The sequence below is a fragment of the Dama dama genome, chromosome 15 (genome assembly GCF_033118175.1).
Source record: "Dama dama isolate Ldn47 chromosome 15, ASM3311817v1, whole genome shotgun sequence".
In the NCBI taxonomy this organism is placed as follows: domain Eukaryota; kingdom Metazoa; phylum Chordata; class Mammalia; order Artiodactyla; family Cervidae; genus Dama; species Dama dama.
Genome location: NC_083695.1, coordinates 91950201 through 91970991, shown reverse-complemented (window position 1 = coordinate 91970991; position 20791 = coordinate 91950201). Strand labels below are relative to the sequence as shown.

General features: G+C 47.1%; 2 protein-coding genes across 5 annotated transcripts in view; one reads left to right on the top strand and one right to left on the bottom strand.

Annotated features, from left to right (window-relative positions):
* Nucleotides 1-3239, top strand: part of INSYN2A (inhibitory synaptic factor 2A) — a 60926-nt gene extending 57687 nt beyond the window's left edge. For all 3 annotated transcript variants that reach the window (XM_061162907.1, XM_061162906.1, XM_061162905.1), the window contains one exon: nt 2654-3239. In XM_061162907.1, coding sequence (XP_061018890.1) covers nt 2654-2837 — 184 coding nt within the window. In that variant the 3' untranslated portion in view covers nt 2838-3239. The remainder of the gene's footprint in view (nt 1-2653) is intronic.
* The window catches only part of DOCK1 (dedicator of cytokinesis 1), a 544913-nt gene that overhangs the window by 324111 nt on the left and 200011 nt on the right, over nt 1-20791 (bottom strand). For both annotated transcript variants that reach the window (XM_061162908.1, XM_061162909.1), the window contains exons 26-27: nt 13901-14028; nt 10742-10837 (exon numbers count right to left, since the gene is read on the bottom strand). In XM_061162908.1, the coding sequence (XP_061018891.1) occupies nt 10742-10837; nt 13901-14028 (224 nt within the window). The remainder of the gene's footprint in view (nt 1-10741; nt 10838-13900; nt 14029-20791) is intronic.

Genomic DNA, 20791 nt, shown 5'->3' with positions numbered 1-20791 from the left:
GAAGGGACCTTTTGCTCTGTGTCAGCTAGAGTCAGCCAGACGATTAACCTTCGGCCACCGCCCTGTCCAGCCAGCTGTCTGCTCCTGACTGAGGCCGGTGACTCGGTGAGCTCCCTCCTAAACGAGAAAAGCGCCCCCTGGACTGAGCCCTGCACATCATTCCAACTCGACAGCAGGGCATGGCGCTGCATGGTTTGCCTGGCGGGTGCCGAGCACCTCCTGACAAGCAGGTGCGCCGTCACCTGGGGACACAGACGGGGAGGGAGGTGCCGGCTCAAGGTCACCTCGCTGCAGGGCACTCAAGGTCACTCCCTCCGCAAAGAAACCTGCTCTGGGCGGCAGCTTCTCGGTCACCGGGGACTACAGATAGGAATCAACTGACAGGTGAGGTCGAGTCATCTTGTTAACAAGAACTCAGATTAGATTATTCTGTGATTACATGGTTCCGCAGTGTGATAAATTGGTTAATAACAGGATTCCCACTGTAGATGCTTAATGGGAATTCAATAATTACAGGTACCAGAATGGTACCATTGGCCCAGGAAATGCTAGCGCCCGCCCTCTGATCTAATAACACAAAACCTATCTGGACCTATTGAGATGGTTATGATCTGGAGAACATGCCTTCAGCACTAAACCTTGACAAATACTAGCCTTGACAAAATGACTCTCTTGTGCCAATGCTACCATATTGGATACCATAATAGCTTTACAGACTCAATAGCAAGGATCTTGTTTTCTTTGTTAAATGTCCAAGTTGAAGAATCCTTTCATAGGTTGTTGCCATTATACAATTAGAGACCAAACAGATGATAAGGAGAAAATATCTGAATCGCATCTAATAGTTTAGGAAACTTTGATTTTACAAGGGAGACGGTGCAGGGGGGATCCTTATCCTTTTTCAGTGAGATATCAGGGTAGTCATTATTATACCCCTTCAAGTGAACAGAACTGAACCTTAAAGAGGTGAAGGCGTTTACCTGAGCTCCCCTGCAGCATCAAACAGGAAAGCCATGATGGAAATCCTTGTTCTTCCTACTGAAACGATAGCCAAGGCTCTTGTTTCACAAAGGCAGCGCGTCCTGAGGTTTGCACTTTCACAACTGTCCCCAAGAGGAACCAAACCTCCATCAACCCCTGTTCTAGACTAGCAGGTCATAAGTTCACAGGGTTTTATTCTCTTTCCTATAAACTGCAGTGTAATGCAAAGAGGCCATCTGAAATGAAGGGGAAAAAAATCATTGTTTGGGGAGCAGAGAGAAAACTAGTCATAAACTTCTCTGATGGTATTTTTAATTTTTCACTAATACAGTCTTTGATGCTAAGAAAAATGGAACAGTGGATTTAAAGCATAAAACGGTCCATTAGATGGGTCTTGAACTTGTTTTTAAAGCTCCAGATAATACAGCTTTGCTGTTTTGTCTTTCCAAAATGTCAAAATGTGGCTAGGATTAATGGTTCTCTAAATCAATAGAATATCATGTTTATAAATGGTTTACGGTTCCACTGGATATAAAATGTTATGAGCTCATGTATTATCATCACTGCTGGGCCTGTACTGAAATCTACTGACATTTTGACGGGCACCCAGATCAGACAGGGAAGGGGCACAGAGGGGAGGTCTCGGAGGCCTGGCTGTCACAGCGCCCAAGCTCAAGTTATGAGGGTTCAGGCGAGGGAAGCAGAAGGGAGCCGGGCCCTTCGCCCCCTGCCTGACCACAGGAGAGTGACACTTGAGCAGGGGGTCCCACCCAAAGTTAGGGGGTCCACAGTGGTCCCTTCCAAAGCCATGGAGAGATGGGAGGACTCCAGGCAAGCTGCGGCATTATTAGGAGAAATGTCGTAACAAACAGGATACACTTATAAATCCACTTTAATCCTGTCCTTCTAATACAAACACTGTCACTACTGGCGAATGCCCTTCCCTATGGCTACATGTTTGCACATTATGACTTCAGCCATGTAATCACAATTCTACGTTATTTTCACCGAATACTATCTTTTTGCCAAAAAAAAAACAAAAACTATCTTTGAGAACGACTGAGTGACATTCAATGGTGTTCACTTGATAAAACACACATTTTTTTATATTTGGGTTCTTGCCACTTTTTCAAGCAGATAAGATTTTGCAAAGGAGCATAGAAGCCAAGGTCATGTCACTTAACAACAGCTGCAGGTGAGATGAATGGGTTACTCTGACCTTGTGAAAAGTTGCACAGAGCTTCCAAGCACCTGGTGCAAATGTACTAAGATGACCCCTAAACGCTCTGTATCTTTGCTTAACTATTTATGCCATGAAGCACATGTATGCAATCCATCGATAAGCAAAAAGGTTACTCACACGTCACATTTCGGGTTTCAACAGTCTATGCTTTCACACCAACTGTGTACACCAATAAAGCATCAGAGGTTTGCAATGAATGCTAAGTAAATTATTGTCAGAAGAAAGAGAACTTTTTGGAGATAGTTCATAATGACTGAGAGCTCAAACATATTCTTGCCAATTGCTTAACGTTGAGCCATAAAATGACATCATGAGCATCATCCAAATGATCATTCCGCGGGTAGGATGGCACCAAGTCTGCTGTCACTAAAGGAGCTCTTCAGACAGGAAAGACCGAGCCACTAAATCCTTCCCTCTCTTTGTTTCTAGTGTGGAGCTAGATTTCAAGCAGCAGGAAGACAAACTCCAGCCAGTTCTGAGGAAACTTCATCCGTTCGAGGAAACTCAGGTCGCACCTTCGCCTTACACTCAGGAGACGTACTCCTCAACTCCCAAGCAAAAATCCAAAACTGAATCTAAAAAGCACGGACGGTGGAAACTCTGGTTCCTTTAACACTCACGGTGTTTGGAGTCTGAAGGCCGTCTTGAAAACCCACTGGAGTTCAAAGTAAACCCTTTTCCAAAACAAATAGGATGGAGTGAAGGGCGGCTGAGCCGGGCACCACCCAGTTCTCCCCCTGCTTACCAAAAAGGCCTTTGTGACAGATCAGCTCACAGAGGCAAGGGAGTGCAGGTCATACCTTGCCGTCTGTCTCTGCAGTTCGGGGATGTGGGATGTAAAATTGGAAACGAAACCTAACACAGTCAAAGGTGACACCTAAAATTTCTATGCCCCCACCCCCAGATCGGCAAGGATTAGGTTATCAACCTGCAGAACGGCAGGCTGTCACTCTGTAACACAGCGAAAACTCATAATTATTTTCAAGCCTTTATTTTTTTTAAATACTGAGAAGAAAAAGTAGCCCTTACGTTTGCAAAGGACTTCATTTTTACGTTTAATTTTGCAAATAAGCGGGGGGTGGGAGGGTGGGGAGGGGGTGTGTGAGTGCAATTTTCAGCACATCAAATTCCAGAGAAAGCACAATTTTTTTCAAGTGGTCAGAGACCATGAATAATCTCTAAAATGTGACTATATGTATATTTGCCTTCATGTGCTGTAGCGCTAAGCCAAGTGACATCTCAGTGTCACAGTGACACCTCAAATTCAGCATCTCCTTCATCTCCAGACCGGCAACATGCTTTCTGCTCCTTCTCCAAATGGCCAGCAGCAGCCAGGAGTCCCCCAAAGTCAGGACATGCTTTTAATCACTGCAAGTTGACAGGGTCAGCGCTATCAGACACTAAGCTTTCATAGATCTCATTTTTTAATCTTTTGGTACCCAAAGGCCAAATGATAAATCCTGGCAAGAATTTGAAAACACACATAGAAATACACAATGGATTATACAGTCACCGATAAATCACAGGCATTCTCTGCCACCGGAAAGTGTTTCTGTGGATCAATCTTTGAGACACTGTTCATCACGAAAGCCTAGCCAGATGTTTGATACCATTCGTTATGCTTCGTAACAGCTGGGGAAGATCTGACCATCTCAAAGCAAAACCGTGTGCTTAGTTTAGCTGCTATCCACAAACCACCTTAATGTCACCAACATTTAACCTGTTAGTGAGCTGTACTAAATGACATTACCTAGGGGAAAGCTGTGAATCAAATGTTTTTAGGTCTTTTTTAAATAAATCGTGACACTTCGAGTTCTCTTTTGATTACACATTGCAATATAAATCTCAGTTCCTTTATTTTTTCACTCATTCCTTTGCACTTTTGCAGGTACCTTTTTATAGAAATAAAAAGCCCTACTCTATTAATGACTCTGTCTACCAAGTTTTGGCTTTTCACAATAGGAAGTAAGCTTCTTCTTTTGCCTTTTTTTTTTTTTTTTTTTGGTTTTGGGGGGTACAACTTCAATTTTGAGTCGTTTGTGAACGTACAGGGAAACCGAGTCTCCTAGTCTCTGTCCAACCATTTCTTATCTAATCTCATGCTCACACGCACACCTTATTGATCAGATGCCAATAGAGTGGTCAACCTTGGTAAAAGGATCCACCTGCATTTCTCAGATTGGAGCTATTTCTTGCCATGCATTTTCCTTCTGACTCAATAGCAAATCTATTTTTTGTTCTAAGTGTTCTGATTCTACAAGGACCTTAGTGGGCTTGAAAAAAAAAAAGAATGACAGGAGTATCTCATGTAAGCTTTCTTTGGGGGTGACTCCAGCTATCTCGCAGATGTCCGCTTTAATTAAAAGAAAAAAACATGCATCTTTTGTGGAATCGATATACGAGGATATGAATCCTTGAATATCACTTAATAGAATTGAGAAATATTTTTGTGCAAGGAGGAGACTGAGTTAAGTTGATCAAATACCATGAAGGAAGTGCAATTGTTTCATGTAGAGATAAAATTTGAAAAAAAAAATGTGTTTCATGTATTTTATACTGTTTTTAACTAAAGTTATAAAAACATGTTTGCAACAAGTTATTTCTCCTTGTGTTTTCAGAATCCCGAGTGTCTCAGTGAATTGAAATAAGGGTGTTAGCAGCTTTCTGCTTAGTGCCATAATTCTGTCTAAACAAGAGGACATCCTCGTAAACAAAGTAATATCACTGTCTGAAGCAGTCTAGACCAAAAAAGAAAAAAAAAAACATTTTCAGAATCTAAAAGGAAACTGAAGATAAATGAATTCCTATCTAAAAATGAAACTATCTTCAGAATAGGAAAAAAATACTTTCAATCTCATTTCATGACTGCAACCTGTCACTCACAGGTGATGACTCTTCTCTTAGAAAGATTTAAGTAAAATCTTTGATACAAAACCAAGGTAAAAAGTACCGTGTTCCCTCATATGTAGATGTACACATGGCATTACGTATAGAGATTAAATTATTATACTTGTCACTAAGTTCTTTATTAATTTTTAAATAAAAAAAATCAAAGGTCATGTTTTGTGCGGCTATTAAACTTATTTCATAGTCTCAATAGTTTGGGGAAAGAGAAGCCATTCATCTAAGGAAATAATAATGAAGGAAGGGTATTTAGGCTGAAGAGAACGTCGCAGAGTCTTCAAAAGAGGAGAAGATTCAGAGGGCGTGGGCACTGCCTACAGCCTGGCCTGGCTGGGGCGGGGACAGGGCTGGAATCCAGCTCAGACTCTGCTGACCAGGTAACACCCGCTGGCACAGGCCTCGGCTGCCAGGAGGACGTGACGGCTTTTAAGATCAACGGGCACCATACACAGTAGGTCTAATTTTTGAAGAACCTCAGGGACAAAGACCTCACTGATAATTCCAGGGCAAATCCTACCATCCCCCGCCCTCCCCCAAGGCAGATTCTAGATCATCCATCCAGCAAGTCCCCAGCCCCAGAAACTGGCCGCCTCCTTCCTTTCTTCCTCCCTCCCCGGGATGGGAGACCAGTGCGTCCATTGGGCTGAGCACCCTGCCTCTCCCATGAAGACCAGCCCCAGCCAACCTCCTCTCCCAAGGGCAAAGGTCCCCCTGGCAACCTAGGAGAGGAGAACCACCACCCGCTGTCACGGGCTCTGCAATAACGAAGTCCGCTGGCAAGGATGGGGCTGAGACAGAAGGCCCCCGCTGCCCTCACAAGTCCCTCTGGGCCAAGAAGGGGTCAGGAGTCAGGCTGGAGTGAGGATGGGGAGGAAGACTCCATGCCTGGAGCGCCCGGGGAAATTCCAGTCACACTCGACAGTCATCTGTGAGCCACACACTGCTCAGACATGTGCTCACCCTGTGCTGTCTCACAGGTCCTCTCTTACAGATAACCAGATCAAGGCATTCTGCACACAGGTGCCCACCTGTCACGCGGCAAGTGTGTGACTAGCCTCCAAGGAGCAGTCCCAGGCCTCTGCATCTGGCCCTTCAGTCTCAAAACGATCCCCCAAGCGGAGTATGATCAGGGAAATCAAGACGTGGGGAAACCTTGCTCTCTTGGAAAGGGCACAAGAAGTTGGCAGAAGTTTCCCCCATTCCACGAGGTTGCTGAGATGTTCATTGCCATGGAGACCTGAGGTGTGGCAGTCACAAGCGTCGTTGTTCATGAACCCACACCAGGCTGACTCCAATCTCAGATGGTAACAGTGAGCATGCCTCGCAAAGCCATTCTCCTTGGGGTACCACCATGGGCAAGGCGGATCTGAGATACACCACGCTCAGTTCCAACAAAGAAGACACACCATGCAATTCAAGTGCTTCCTTTGTGCTTCTCATTGAAGACAGCGAGAACAAATAATAAGAGACAGGCCATGAACCTCTCCATCCCATGCCGTCTGTGAGGACACAACGTGTTTACAAATCCCACCACAGCTGGAATGGTTCTTCGGGAGCATTTTTACCAGTGAGTAAAATTTGACATGATTACATGTCACCTAAAGGTCACAGAAGCTGCCTTCCACACTGATATGTCTCCTTTTATCTAGAAAATCTCTATCATTGGCACACTTGGCATGGGATAAGCGTGCAACCCATTTATTGGGCGGAAGAGAGGAGCTACCCGATTCAGAAACTTGCAGTACCTCCTCATGCTATTGTATGCAGCGTACGTTCGACAGGTGAGAAGCTCAGGTGCAAGCAGTACCCTGCCTTTTAAGTAACTCAATAATTAACTTAAGATACAGTTTGGGATGAATATGCAAGAATCGCACTGCATATTTTACCCAGGGAATGATGTGGTCTTTATTTCCTCGGCAACAAATCCACAGTCAGAAACCAAGCTTGAAAAAATGAGGGCCACAGAAATATGAGAAAGGCAGGGAAACACTCCTGTACAAATACCAAATGGGAATGAATTGATAAAGTCTTCACAACTCACACGTGTACCCACGTCAGGATGACTTTCTGCGAGTCAGATGTCTTCCGAGTAGATTTATTAACAAACACATATGTTAGAGACACTTTTTGTAATACTCATATGGAAAAAGCAGATACTGTCCACTTGAAACTTTTGTAATGTATTGTTTTCTTTTGCGAAGCAAGGTTAAGGTCAGTGCTTTGTTAAAAGCACAATCATACGTAAAGTCCATTAGAACAGGTATTGCAAAATGAACGCGTGTGCGTGGGGACAGAAAGTCTTTGTGCAAAGTCTTGGTGATGATCTCAGTAAAGGGTCTGCATGCATGGGGAGACCACGCCTCTTACAGCATTTTTTAAATGCAGAAGCGTGTCAGGTCCTTGTAAATCACGCAGATGCAAAGAAAGCAGTGGGTTTTCACTAACAGCATCTTCCCTATCATTGGTGCTACTGTCACAAGGAAACACCGCACCCGCCAACCACCTCTACAGCTGGCTCTTAGAGTGGAAACAAAAGAGCTTCCATCACTCGAATCTAGGGAATGAGGTTTGGTGGTCACAAGAGCAAGTGGTGAACTCAGGCAGAATTTTTCCCATTGCTAAGTCTACTTCTCTCAGCTTTCCAGGGGAATCTTTCTTTTGAAGAGGCCCACATTCTCATGTTAGTGAATTACTAATTTTCAGTCTTCTGGTGTGTATACAGGCCACAGAAAAAAATCTTGAAAAGTCCTCACTCAATTACACTTTTAAAGGACCCATTAACGGAATGTAAACCTGATCATCTAAAAGCAGCAGCGGTGGCTAACGTCCCAGGAGAAGGAACAGTCATGTGTATTCTCCTCTCTGCTCTCAACCCAGCTTATTTAGAGCACTTATCCCAACAAAGACACGGGCTGTGTTTGTCCGGGGGTCCCGTGTGAGGGTCCCATGTCACCCACCAGATAAGTGGTCATGTCACCTGCCCACCACACAGGAGCACCTGAGCCCCCAGGGCCCCCGCTCGGAACCGAATACAGTGACGCTGTCAGCCTAGAAACCTCTTCAAAGAGGAAGAGAAAAATCAAATCTGAAATCAGACAATGTAAAACTCAGCATATCAACCCACTATTCTACAGCATCAGACAATCCTGGAATAAAGATAAAATGGCATCTTAATTCTGTGGTCATATACTGCAAGTCGTCCGTGTTAGGGCCTGTGGTCAACAACCAAGCTATCCACAAGCCTAAACTTGCCAAATGGAGTTCCCTTTGTCAAAAAGGCATCCACTTAGTAGGATCACAGCGTATTTTTATCCTCTGCCTGAGATGCGTTCCAACAGCCCATTTCAAATACGAAGTTGAAAGGTATAAAATGAACTAAAACAAGTGATATATAACCAACTGCATGGTGTTTATAAGACACCAGATACAGATAAAAGAAAAGGCTTACACTGTACATCACAGCTTAGCCAATAATGTGTGAAGTCCCCCAGTTCTCAGCCCCATATATAAATGGATGGGGAAACTGCCAGGCCACAACAGCATCCCCAGCTGATGATAATTCATTCTGTGCATTAACCAGTGCCCAGCACACACAGATGCGAAGACCTGACTCATTTGAAAAGACCCTGATGCTGGGAAAGATTGAAGGCGGGAGGAGAAGGGGCCAACAGAGGATGAGATGGTTGGATGGCATCACCGACTCAATGGACATGAGTTTGAGTAAACTCCGGGAGCTGGTGATGGACATGGAGGCCTGGCATGCTGCAGTCCATGGGGTCGCAGAGAGTCGGACCCGACTGAGCGACTGAACTGAACTGAGCTGAGCACATACAGAAGTGCTCGAGGAGGGGCAGTTATTACATCATCACTGTTATCACCATGCCTGAGACATGGGACATTTCCCAAAGGCCCCCTGGACCACATGGTCTGAGAAAAGTCACCATGCTCTGCCCGCAAGGTCCAGTCTAGATGCTCAGCTAGAGCTGTGAGTGCGTCCTACTGTCTCACCACCTCCCAAGGTCCCACCAGACTGCTCTGAGTGTCCTCCCCGCCCTCCTCTCCCCAGCGTAACTGCTGGCCAGTGGGCTTTGATCTGAGGGGACACGCTGCCAACCAGAGACGGGACCGTCTCACCCGCTCACTGGCCACCATGCCAGCCACCTCCCCTATCTGCCCACCAAGACTGCCCATTACTCACTGGGACTCCATGACCGGTGTCCAGAATGTCCTTCCCACAGAGGTCTCAGCACAGTGACACCAAACTCAGGTCAGCTTCTAGCCACACACCCTTCATTCTACTGAAAGCCCTCTGGAGTTCCACTATGATGGAGTATCCCAGGGGCAGCCAGGGCACAGCCACAAGGAGACAGGAGCACCGGGGCCCTGGGTGCCTCTGCAGCCACCCCACATCTTCCTCCGCGGGGCTCCCTCTCCGCCGACCTATACAAAAGCACTTCCAGTTTACAGAGAAGAAGAGTAACAGTGAGGAGCATGAAGAAGCCTGGGAGAGTCCATGGTAAATAATGTCAATTTACAAGGAAAAATCCTTAACTTAAACATGTTAAAGCATAAACCGAAAGGAGATGTACCTCAGAAAGGAAAACCTGCACACAACATGTGCCAAAACTCAGAAACATAAACTAGACAATTTTACCACATGGAAACATGCCAAGGCAGCGATTCCTCTCTGTGATGCATCCAAAAGCACACGCCACACCCTTCACTGTGACGCAGCCCCAGAAACCAACAGAAGCCCAGTGCCCATTCCTGCTTTATGTCTGACGGAAACCGACGGGCCAGCATACTTGATCCATGCCCCGGCTATGCAGACAGAACCCAGCTCCCCCAAAGGAGACCAGTGTGCCTAGTCTGACTGCCAGTGAAAACTCTAACTGGATTTTTCCTGTTCCTTGATTAGGAAAGTGACTTTTTTGAAATAGGATCCACCAAACTTAAATGGTAATGCATACCAGAAATGAAAGGAATTAAATGAGACCTACAAACACATCTTTTCCCCTTGAAACCAAATTTAACAATCATGGTGGTGGCAAACTCTGGGAAAAAGCACCATAATATGAAACTTGAAAGACTGCCAACATTACTGGTAAAAACCTTGAGAAAAAGAATAGATCCCATGCTTTGTATCCGTATAAGAGGAACATCTACAATACATTAGAGAAGACATAAAATAGCTAACTTGGAGTGCCTCAATTACTTTTTAAGGCCCTTCATAAAATCTTATCAATGGGATCTTAAGTGTAAATACGTAGAAAGCAACTGCCTGGCATATGGGAACTTAGAAGAAAACAAACACCCTTTTAGAAGGTAGCGACAACAAAACTGGGACCAAATCCTCTGTCTACAAAATGTGGCCGTGCTTGCTCTTCACCTTCAACACTTGCTTCTAGAATCATGGAAAATGAGCCCACTTAACCTACTAGGCTGTAAATAAATGCATCGCAACTGCTTGCTATATTGTAGTAAGAGATGGTTTCAAAAGGCAGGTGCAAGAGGACCATGTGGATTTTCAAGCTTGAAAGTGAACAGCTTTCCCGGGAAAGATGCCGTCAGGAGCACAACGAGCCCCCCACGCGTGTGTCACCGAGCACTTACGATGAGTTCAGAGTCCCGCCCCATGGAAATGACGGTTCGGTTCACTGTCCGGAGAAGCTTCTCCATGATGATCTGGACGTGCCTCTGCGTCGGCCCCTGCAGGAGACACACGCGTGTAAACCAATAGCTAAGACAGTCATTAACATGCCAGCCCTGCGGCTGTCACGGAATCCATTTACCCTGTAAAGAGTAACTCAATTATAACCCTTAACGAGATGAAAAATGGCCCTTGTCACAGGCAAAAGCCTTCACAAAGAAAACTCAAGGCATTTTATTAATTATAGCCCATTAATGGTAATGTTATATAATCGCAGTAATTTAATTGAAGCAAACCTTAAAAATAAAAGCAAATCTGTTTAAACAATATCATGTTTATGATCCCTGATTAGCTCACCAATTAGCTTTCGAAAGACACTTGCCCACTTGTACACAGAGGGCCGTCGGCTAACAACCACATTGCCCGCGCCGCATGTCAGACCCCAGTAACGTGGGTCTGCCTGCATAGAATCGAGTGTTTACATATCACCTTATACAACACCTAGAATTTAGCATGCCGGAGCACCTCCGATCCGTAAAAGTGTGCTCCTTCGTCTCGTGTGTGATGGGACTGTTGATTCTTCTTCATGAATTCTGAACGTGTTTAGACTGGTTTTCTAGGCGCTCCACACAGGCCAGGCAGGCACGGCCTCCTCTACAAGGCTTGGCCTTACAACTTTTCACTTCCAATCTTTTTTTTTCCCACTCTTTTCTGTTTTTAATTGGAGGCTAATTGCTTTACAATCTTGTGTTGGGTTTCGCCATACAACAATGTGAATCAGGCATGTATACACACGTCCCCCCTTGTGAACCTCCCTCCCACCCGCCTGGTTGTCACAGAGCCCCGGTGTGGGTTCCCTGGGTCATATAGCAAACTCCCCCTGGCCGTCTACTTTCCATGTGCTAATGTATGTGTCTCCACGATACTCTCTCCATGTGTCCCACTCCCCCCCTCCCCCGCTGTGTCCACAAACCTGTGCTCTATGTCTGTGTCTTTGTTCTTGCCCTGCAAGTAGTTTCATCGGCACCATTCTTTCTAGATTCCATTCTTATGCATTAAGATACGATATTTGTTTTTCCCATTTCCGACTGACTTCAGTCTGTGGAACAGGTTCCAGGTTTCATCCACCTCACTAGAACGGACTCAAATGTGTTCCTTTCTATGGCTGAACAACATTCCATTGTATATATATATACCACAGCTTCTTTATCCATTCATCTGTCAATGGACGTCTAGGTTATTTCCGTGTTCAAGCTATTGTAAATAGTGCTGCAATGAACTTTGGGGTACATGTGTCTTTTTAAATTATGGTTTCCTCAGATATATGCCCAGGAGTGGGGCTGTCGGGTCATACGGCGGTTTTCTTATTAGTTTTCAAAGGACTCTCCACACTGTTCTCCATAGTGGCTGTATCAATTTATATTCCCACCAACCGTGTAAGAGGGTTCCCTTTTCTACACATCCTCCCCAGCATTTGCTGTTTGTAGATTTCTTGACGATGGCCATTCTGATGATTGAAGTGAAGCAATAACTTCATTGTAGTTTTGATTTGCATTTCTCTAATAGCGAGCGATGTTGAGCATTTTTCAAAAGGCCTGGACTGGGATGATTGAAGGCTGGCCTTTGGGTTGAGGCTTGCAAGACCTTTCAAAGGCAAAGCCTGGGAAGAGTGGACATAGCCACAGTCGCAGTGAACTAATTTACTGTAATTATCTTTTCAAGCACACCACCCAGACTCTGAGAAGATAAGCAGGTGCAGCAAAGAAGTGGGCAGGACAGGCGTTTGTGTGTATGTGTGTGTGTGTGTGTGTGTGTGTGCACGTGTGCGCACGCCCACGTGTGTTTGGACTGGGGAGCTGTCCGGAGATCAAATGGGGGAGAGCTAAGAACAAGCCCTACTACCTTAACAACCTTGATTCATCTGGCCACTGCTAGAGGCAGAGACAGACGCAGCCCTGTACACCCGTCCAGACACACCTAGAGAACCAGTGACTTTACATGTGCGTGCACACGTGCACAAATGCTTGTGGTAGGTACAGTGGGGTCGGGAGGCAGAGAGTCAGATGTTTCCACATGTGCTTGCACCAGCTTTTTATTAGACAAAAAGGTCAGAGGAGTAAGCATACAATTGAGAAATGCAAAAGAAAATACCATTTAAAAAAAGAAACAGCAAAGAAAGCATAGGAAAAAATGGCCGGTACAGAAAGGAACCTGCGAGACGGGGCAGACCTGCTCTCAAAATTCTCAGAAGCACCACTGACTTAAAGCAACAACAATTATGCTCTTGTATAAAATAAACTAAGTATTATTTATTAAAAATAATGATTGAAAGAAAGTAGGCAATTAGCCTCCCTCTGTTTATTACTAATTTTTAACATCAAAGCCTCTGACCTTAAATAACAAATCTCAGTCTTGGGAGTCACTGAGCTGAGAAGTCACAGGAAACAAAACAGTATCTTTATTGTAGAAAGAGACACATGATAATACAATCATCAGTTTTGCTTGCTCAGTCGCTCAGTCGTGTCTGACTCTGTGCGACCCCATGGACTGTACCCCGCCAGGCTCCTCTGTCCATAGCATTTCCCAGGCAAGAACATTGGAGTGGGTTGCTATTTCCTCCTCCAGGTGATCCTCCCACCCAGGGATCGAACCCATGTTCCTGCACCTCTTGCATTGGCAGGAGGATTCTTTACCACTAGGGAAGCCCCATCAAGCTTTATACATAAATAAAAAATAATTTGAGGATGCAACTCTACAGAGAAAAAGAGAAAGGTGTTAGTCGCTCAGTCGTGTCTGACTCTTTGTGGCCCCGTGGACTGTAGCCCACCACGCTTGCTCCTCTGTCCATGGGATTCTCCAGGCAAGAATACTGGAGTGGGTTGCCAGGCCCTTCTCCAGGAGATCTTCCTGACCCAAGGATTGAACCAGGGTCTCCTGTATTGCAGGCAGATACTTACCATTAGGGCCACCATGGAAGGCCCAAAGAGAAAGAAAGGGCAACCCTTAAAATTCAGGCCGTTCAATGAATCAAACGTGACTCGGTCCGCCGAGGCCAGGTCTCAGGAGGATCACAGGCCCACTCATGCCATGGGGTCCACGGAGGCAGCCCCACGGTTACTCACCACGTCCTTCCGGTACAGAACCTCAAGGATGTTGCTGAGCAGTTGGCAGCAGGCCTCCAGATCTTCCTGTCTCTCCAGATGGTACTTGAGCTGATCCGTCATCATGGGAAGCAGGATCTCTCTGCAGTCTGCAGGGGACACCGGGTTACAAGTCAGCAGGAGACCCACCAAGACACAACTCTGTTTGCTAGAAGCTTGTTTTCCTAGCTCGAGACAGGGCACGTTGCACTTACACTCTCTGCAGTGTGAAACTGACATCTGGAGGGGGTCAGGCCTGCTGACTGGGCGGAAATCACTTCTTATCAAATAATTCACACACACACATAATCACATCTGCACATGTGTCTGTGTTGTCATCATATAAATATAAGATGACAATTAACATACACCTGCATACAGATACGTATTCACATATATCCCATGGTGTGCACATCAATACAAATGCAAACAAGCATGCAGCAATTTTAACTAATTTTCTGTGCCAATTATGAATTTACTGATTGGCCACTTTAGAAGAAATACTTGGTAAAACACAAATGATTTGAATTGCAGCTATTCTTGTTGTTTCCTAGGAAGACCAGAGCATGGTTCCCTTCTGCTTCCATACACCTCCCAAACGTTCCTGAGCTTGGCCAGCTCACAACTCACTAACTTCCACACTTAATGTTTATGTGCTCGGGGACACCTTTCTGCTGGGCTCACACCTGCAGAGGACAGTCTGCAGAGGGCTGAGAGCTCAGGCTCTGGAGTGAGCTTGTGTGGGTTTAAATTCTGCTGTTTTCCATGCAGGGTAATCTTGGGCTAAGCTGGTTACCTCTCCCAGTGTACGTTTCCTCATCTCTAACATGGACACACTGGCACTAGTTACTCACAGGTTTTAGGCACAATGTCCTCCTGCAAGGTTAGGCGTGAAGGCCTGGGCCTGGCACAGGTGAGATGCTCTGGACAGGTACTTGCTCTCATAAAGTGACAGAGATACTGGTGAAAAGCACCCCCCGCCCCGGCCTCCTAGACCCCTGGGCGAATGAGGGAGGGAGCAGTGGGGAGCAGGTATTGACCTTGGAGGTGAAAGTTAGGAAGCCCTCCTTCAGGACGCAGTACATTCAGCTGCTGGGAAGAAGCATTAGAATTTCCCGCGTGGGGTGGGCAATCTTAGGCACAAATTCAGGGAGACGGGAGTAGATGACATATTCACAGAGCCACAGGCAAAGTTCAGGAGGGTGGGGAGAGGAGAAGCAGAATAAAGGACAAGACAGGCAGTCAGGTTTCATTCTGAACATGATGTGTGAGATGGAAATGGATGAAGAATTGGGAGAAGCTGATGGGGAAGGGATGTGATAATACAAAAGGCCAGAGAGAGCCTCTGCGATGGCAGCCAGGTAGGGCAGTGCAGATGGGAGGCACAGAACTAGCTAGTTAGGTGCTGCAACGGTCCATGCAAAAACTAGGAAAAGCCTGACCTCCTGCTGATGACAGAGGACGAGATGGTTGGATGGCATCACCAACTCGATGGACATGAGTTTGAGCAAGCTCCAGGAGTTGGTGATGGACAGGGAAGCCTGGTGTGTTGCAGTCCATGGGGTCACAAAGAGTCAGACACGACTGAGCAACTGAACTGAACTGACCTCCTGCTACAGTGGTATGTTTGAAAGAAGAGGCCCTGAACAAAGCATACTGGAGGCAGGCTGAACACAGTGGCTGGTGATAAACTGGAGAGGAGGCCAGGGGCTAAACGAGAGTTAAATAAGACACCCAGTCCAATGTGACCCCTTGATGAGTCACCCAAGGCAGGATATGACACCATCCAAGGAGAGGAACCCGGGAACAGAAGGGCATCTAAGGGAAGAGAAAAGGACCAGGGTGTAGTTTTGGATGAGTTGCGTTTGAGTTGCCTGGTGGATATTCAAGTAGCTCCACCTAGTAGGCACATAGAGAGAGCCTTCGAGACCTTAGAGATCTCCAGTCTCACCGACCAAAGAAGCAACAGCTCTTAGACTGTAATGAATGCCAAGTGTGTGGGTAAGACCATTAAAGAGGAGTATGGAGAATGAGAAGAAAGTACTATGAGTGGCAGTCAGGAGGTTGGTATCAGAACAGGAGATGGAGCGAGCAGCAACATGGGATGAGGCAGAGATGAGTAACGTCACCCAAATCGAGGGAGGGCAGGTGGCCGGTGTGTGGCAAGAACGAATCCAAAAGAACAGCCCTGGGATGTGGCGACTGAAAGCACCCAGAGTCCTGCTCAAGACAGCTTCCTGGAGTGGGATGAGAAGACAAAACTAGAAGTGCAGACACAGCGACGGAAGCACAGCTCTGAAAGGAAGGGATTCTGGCGCCTAAGGATCAAAGATAGTTTGGGTTTTCATTTGTTTTTTAGATAGGACCATGGAAAGGATGCTCGGAAAAATCAAAGAAAAATAACGAACTAGACACAAGTAAGACTAGAGATGAAATGTTGATTGCTAATTGTCTCTTCCTGTTGGGGAATCCCATTGAACTCCAGCACATCCACCCTCCAACGTGAGCGATCTGCTGACAACACCAGTTCTGATGGTGAAACAAGCTCAGCCACTGTCATTCCCTTAGGAATGCGGAGCACGAGACAGAAGACAGCAGAGCTTGGAAACATTAAACATCTCGCGCCTGTTTTTAGAATTTTACATTTTAGGACTTCCAGTGTTAATGAGACATAAAGGCATGTTTTTGCATTAATGTTTTCTGAGTTTTTTTAAATATAAAAAAAATGAGCCTGCAAACATTGGAAATGTTCCTGAAAGTATGTAGAGAGATTTTGCCAAGAAGTAGGGGCTTCCCTGGTGGCTCAGATGGTAAAGAATCTGCCTGCAATGCAGGAGACTTGGATTTGATCCCTGGGTAGGGAAGATGCCCTGGAGAAGGGAATGGCAACCCACTCCAGTATTCTTGCCTGGGAAATCCCATGGACAAAGGAGCCTGGCGGGCTACAGTCCAAGGGGTCGCAAAGAGTCAGACACAACTGAGTGACTAACACACACATGTGGTAAAGAAGACCGAGGGATGGAGGAGGGAGGTAGGTCAGACAGGGAGATGCAGAAACAGCCCACATCCTTCTGCTCCTCCACTTTCTATGGGGCTGCATGTAGGAAGCTCATGCTAAGGCTTTTTCAAGCTCCATTCTGATTTAATCCACAGAAAAGGAACTGATAACAACTCCATTTTTCCAGACGGAGTTTCCTCCAAAGAATATATGAATATATGCATTTGCTTGCTGATGTCACCATTACAGGACTCCATACTTGGTGTGCATGCTCAGTCGCTAAGCTGTGTCCAACTCTTGGGGCCCCCATGGACGGTAGCCCACCAGGCTCCTATGTTCATGGATGCTAAAGGGCAGAGGCCAGGCGGGCGTGGCCGACTATGATGTCAGGAACCGCGGGCGGGCGGGGCGTGAGAGCGCAGTGGAGGAGAAGGCGCTCTCGCACGGGGACCAGGAGTCTCTGCTCGTCGTGGGTCCTGGACGTCAGGGCCACCACACGATTCCTTCCCCTTCCCACCCAGCCCTTCCTGCAACGTCAGTGGTGAACACCCGGCCCCACAGAGAGCATCTCCCCCAAATGCCACCACCCTTGAGCTCATGACAGAAGTGCTCCAAAGCTGAGATGGGCCTCCAGCGTAGGAGAGGGCACAGGCATCAGAGAGCTGCCCCAGGACAAAGCCAGTCCAAGGGACAGGCCCCAAGATGACCTCATGGCAGTGAATCCAGCCTGAACATGCAGCTGCCCAAAATGCTGACCCACTGCACGCACGAACTCCTCAGGCATCCCAGATCCAACGTCTTACTACGAAAAAAGTTCACAAGTCGCACCAGCCTGCAGTAGCTCTGCTGACCTTAACTGCAACACAACATCCAGTGTGGGGCTACACTCCAGCTCCCAGAACCCAAGGGGCAGGGCAGGGCCCCCCGGCCAAGCCGTCTGAATCCAGCCCTGCCTGCGTTCATCCTCAAGGTCCAAGTGGAACATCTCCAGCTGGAGTCCCCCTTCCCTCCCACCTGAAACACATCTCCAGCATGATGACCACCCTCAGGAGATGAGCCCTCGGCCACCCCGGCCACTTGGTCAACCCCAACAACACTGCCACCACCGTTCCGGAGGTAAGTCTAATTTCCAAGTAGGTGGAGAAGGAAGAGCCACGAGAAGCTGAGCAGGCAGAGACAGGTGATGAATACACGACCACGGAAAGCATGACCTCAGAGGCTGAGCAAAGCCAAGCTTGGGAGGGACCCCACAGCAGCAGAAGGCCAAGTGGACTTGCCAGGCCAATGGGTCATCAGGGCTGTGTCCACAAATGACCCTAGAAAATCAGGGGAACACAGCTCTGGACTCAGAGACAGCTGAAATGGCTCCTCAGGCTCCGGCAACCCAGAGGCCCTGGCTGCAGTCCATGCCTAAGGCCCCGTGTATCTGTGACGCCGGACAGGCAGGGGTGGACTTCACCCTCCTCCAAATAGTGTGTTGCTGTCATCTGTCAGAATCACTCCAGGGTGAGGGAAGGGATGGCTGCCCTGTCCATCTTCTGCTGGGAGAGATGCCGTCAACCATTCCTGGCTCCCGGTGCAAATGCCCACTGGCCACCCAGCCCAGAGCTCTGTGATAGCTTTGCTCTTCTATTACCCAGCCTCTTTTGAGGAAAAAGGACCAAATTTTGGACACTTTGCTGCCATTTTGACATGTTTAAAGGCTTTCATTCAGGTTAGTTTCTGAGAACATAAAAATCCATTTGTTTATAACCCTTCATGGGTCCATAGTATCGAGGGATACTATGGAATACACATGGGATGTTTTCAAGATTCACTGGATAACTGTGGTCCTAACCTTATCACTGCCTCCCACCTCTGGCTGGTCAAGATAAAGGGGGCCATGGGGATAAGCCTACCGCACCGAGAGAATGGAACAAGACCACACAAGCAGGACTTGGGAGGGTCCAACACTGCTGTCCAGAGGACCACTACCGACCCCTGACCACACGCCCATCACAGGACCAGATCACCAGGAGGGAGCAGCCGCACGCCTGGGGCTTCCGTACAGGCGCACGGACCACACCAGGCATCTCCTGCAGGCCTCCAAGGGCAGAGGGTCACAGAGCGGCAGTGCCCTCAGAAAGACGGCCCAGGCCTCCCCAGGAAGAAGAGCAACATCCCAGGTCCTGCAGTGGCTGTGAGGACCACAGATGGAAGCAGCCCAGGCTCAACTGATCCATCTTCCTGGTGACCTGTGACTGGCAGGCCCCAGCCCAGGCCCTCGACAGACCTGGGAACAAGTGGGTCTCCGGTGCCAGGTCTCAAGACTGCTGGGATTTAAGACTGGCTCTGTGACCTGCCTGTCCCTCCTGGAACAGTCTCTGTTAGAGGAGAAGTCTGGCTCTCATCCACAGGAGGAGCCCCTGCACACGCACTAAGACCTCACAGTGGACGTGCATGTTTGTGTGTGTGTGGGTGACTTCCTGCATGTGCGTAGGCATGTGTGAGCAGGCATGCATGTCCCCATGTGGAGACGTGCTCTCTTCCCAACAAGACAGCTGCACAGGACTTTGGTCCACAGTCCTTTTCATGGTTGAAGACAGTGTTTTGCTTGTTTTAGGTGGCGAGCAAGGACTTGCAGCCAAGGGCCACCCTGTCCCAACCTCAGAAGACATTGGGGCAAAGCAATCATAGCCATCACCCCACCTGCCTCTCTGGGGACTCAGCTGCACTGGAGAGTGTCCAAGCCAATCCCAACAGCAGCGCTCAGGCTCAAGTGCACACGCGCGCACACACAGGAGGGTTGATCTGGGTCTCCTGTGGCTACAGGTGCAGAGGAACACAGCAGAGGGTCTGCAGTGAGAAGCGGGTCTGCCTCCTGGTGCTGCCCCAGCCACCTAGCAGCCCTCCCCACCCAGAGCAAAATGAACCTCATTTGACAAAGGACACCCCTGACTCTGCATTTACGCTCCTTTCAGCTTTCTCAAGAAGTGGTAGGACCAAGTTTGCAATAACACTAAAGATCCTGAAAATTTTTCTGAGTGAAAACAAAACATCAGGAGCAGAGAGGAAGGTACCCCCTCCCACACAACCACTCACACACCCACCCACCCACACACACACACCCACATACTTATCCACCCAGCCACTCACACCTTCAATGAGCTGTTTTAAAGCATCAGACATGTATCTGGCAGTTAAGGAAGAGGAATCTCCTGTCACATTCTGAGTGTCTCAAATCGGTGACCCCAGTATGTAGAATAGAATACCTATGTAAAACAGAACACATTTCTACAGCATGATCGGGGCCTATAGGTCCCACCTGGTTCAGAATGGATGTCCTGGAAAGCTGACAATCTCCCCACTCAAAGGAAGAAAAGAAAAACAATCAACCAAACAAATACTGAAATCAAGAAAACACATTTTAAACCAACTACCACAGATCATCACATGGAAAAAAGCTGTGACCAATATGTGACTGAAGCCTAGGAACCTGGGTCAGTCTATTTGATTTTGTTTGTTTGCTTTTTCACTAAAGTAGGGTCAAGTCCCCTATGATGAAAAGGACATCTTTTTTTGGTGTTAGTTCTAGGAGGTCTTGCAGGTCTTCATAGAATTGTTCAACTTCAGCTTCTTTGGCAAGAGTGATTGGGGCGTAGACTTGGCTTACTGTCATACCAAAGGCTTGCCTTGGAAACGAACAGAGATCATTCTGTCATTTTTTAGATTGCACCCAGTTACTGCATTTTGGGCTCTTTTGTTGACCATGATGGCTAATCCATTTCTTCTGAAGGATTCTTGCCCACAGTAGCAGATATAATGGTCATCTGAATTAAATTCGCCCATTCCAGTTCATTTTAGTTCATTGATTCCTAAAATGTCAATGTTCACTC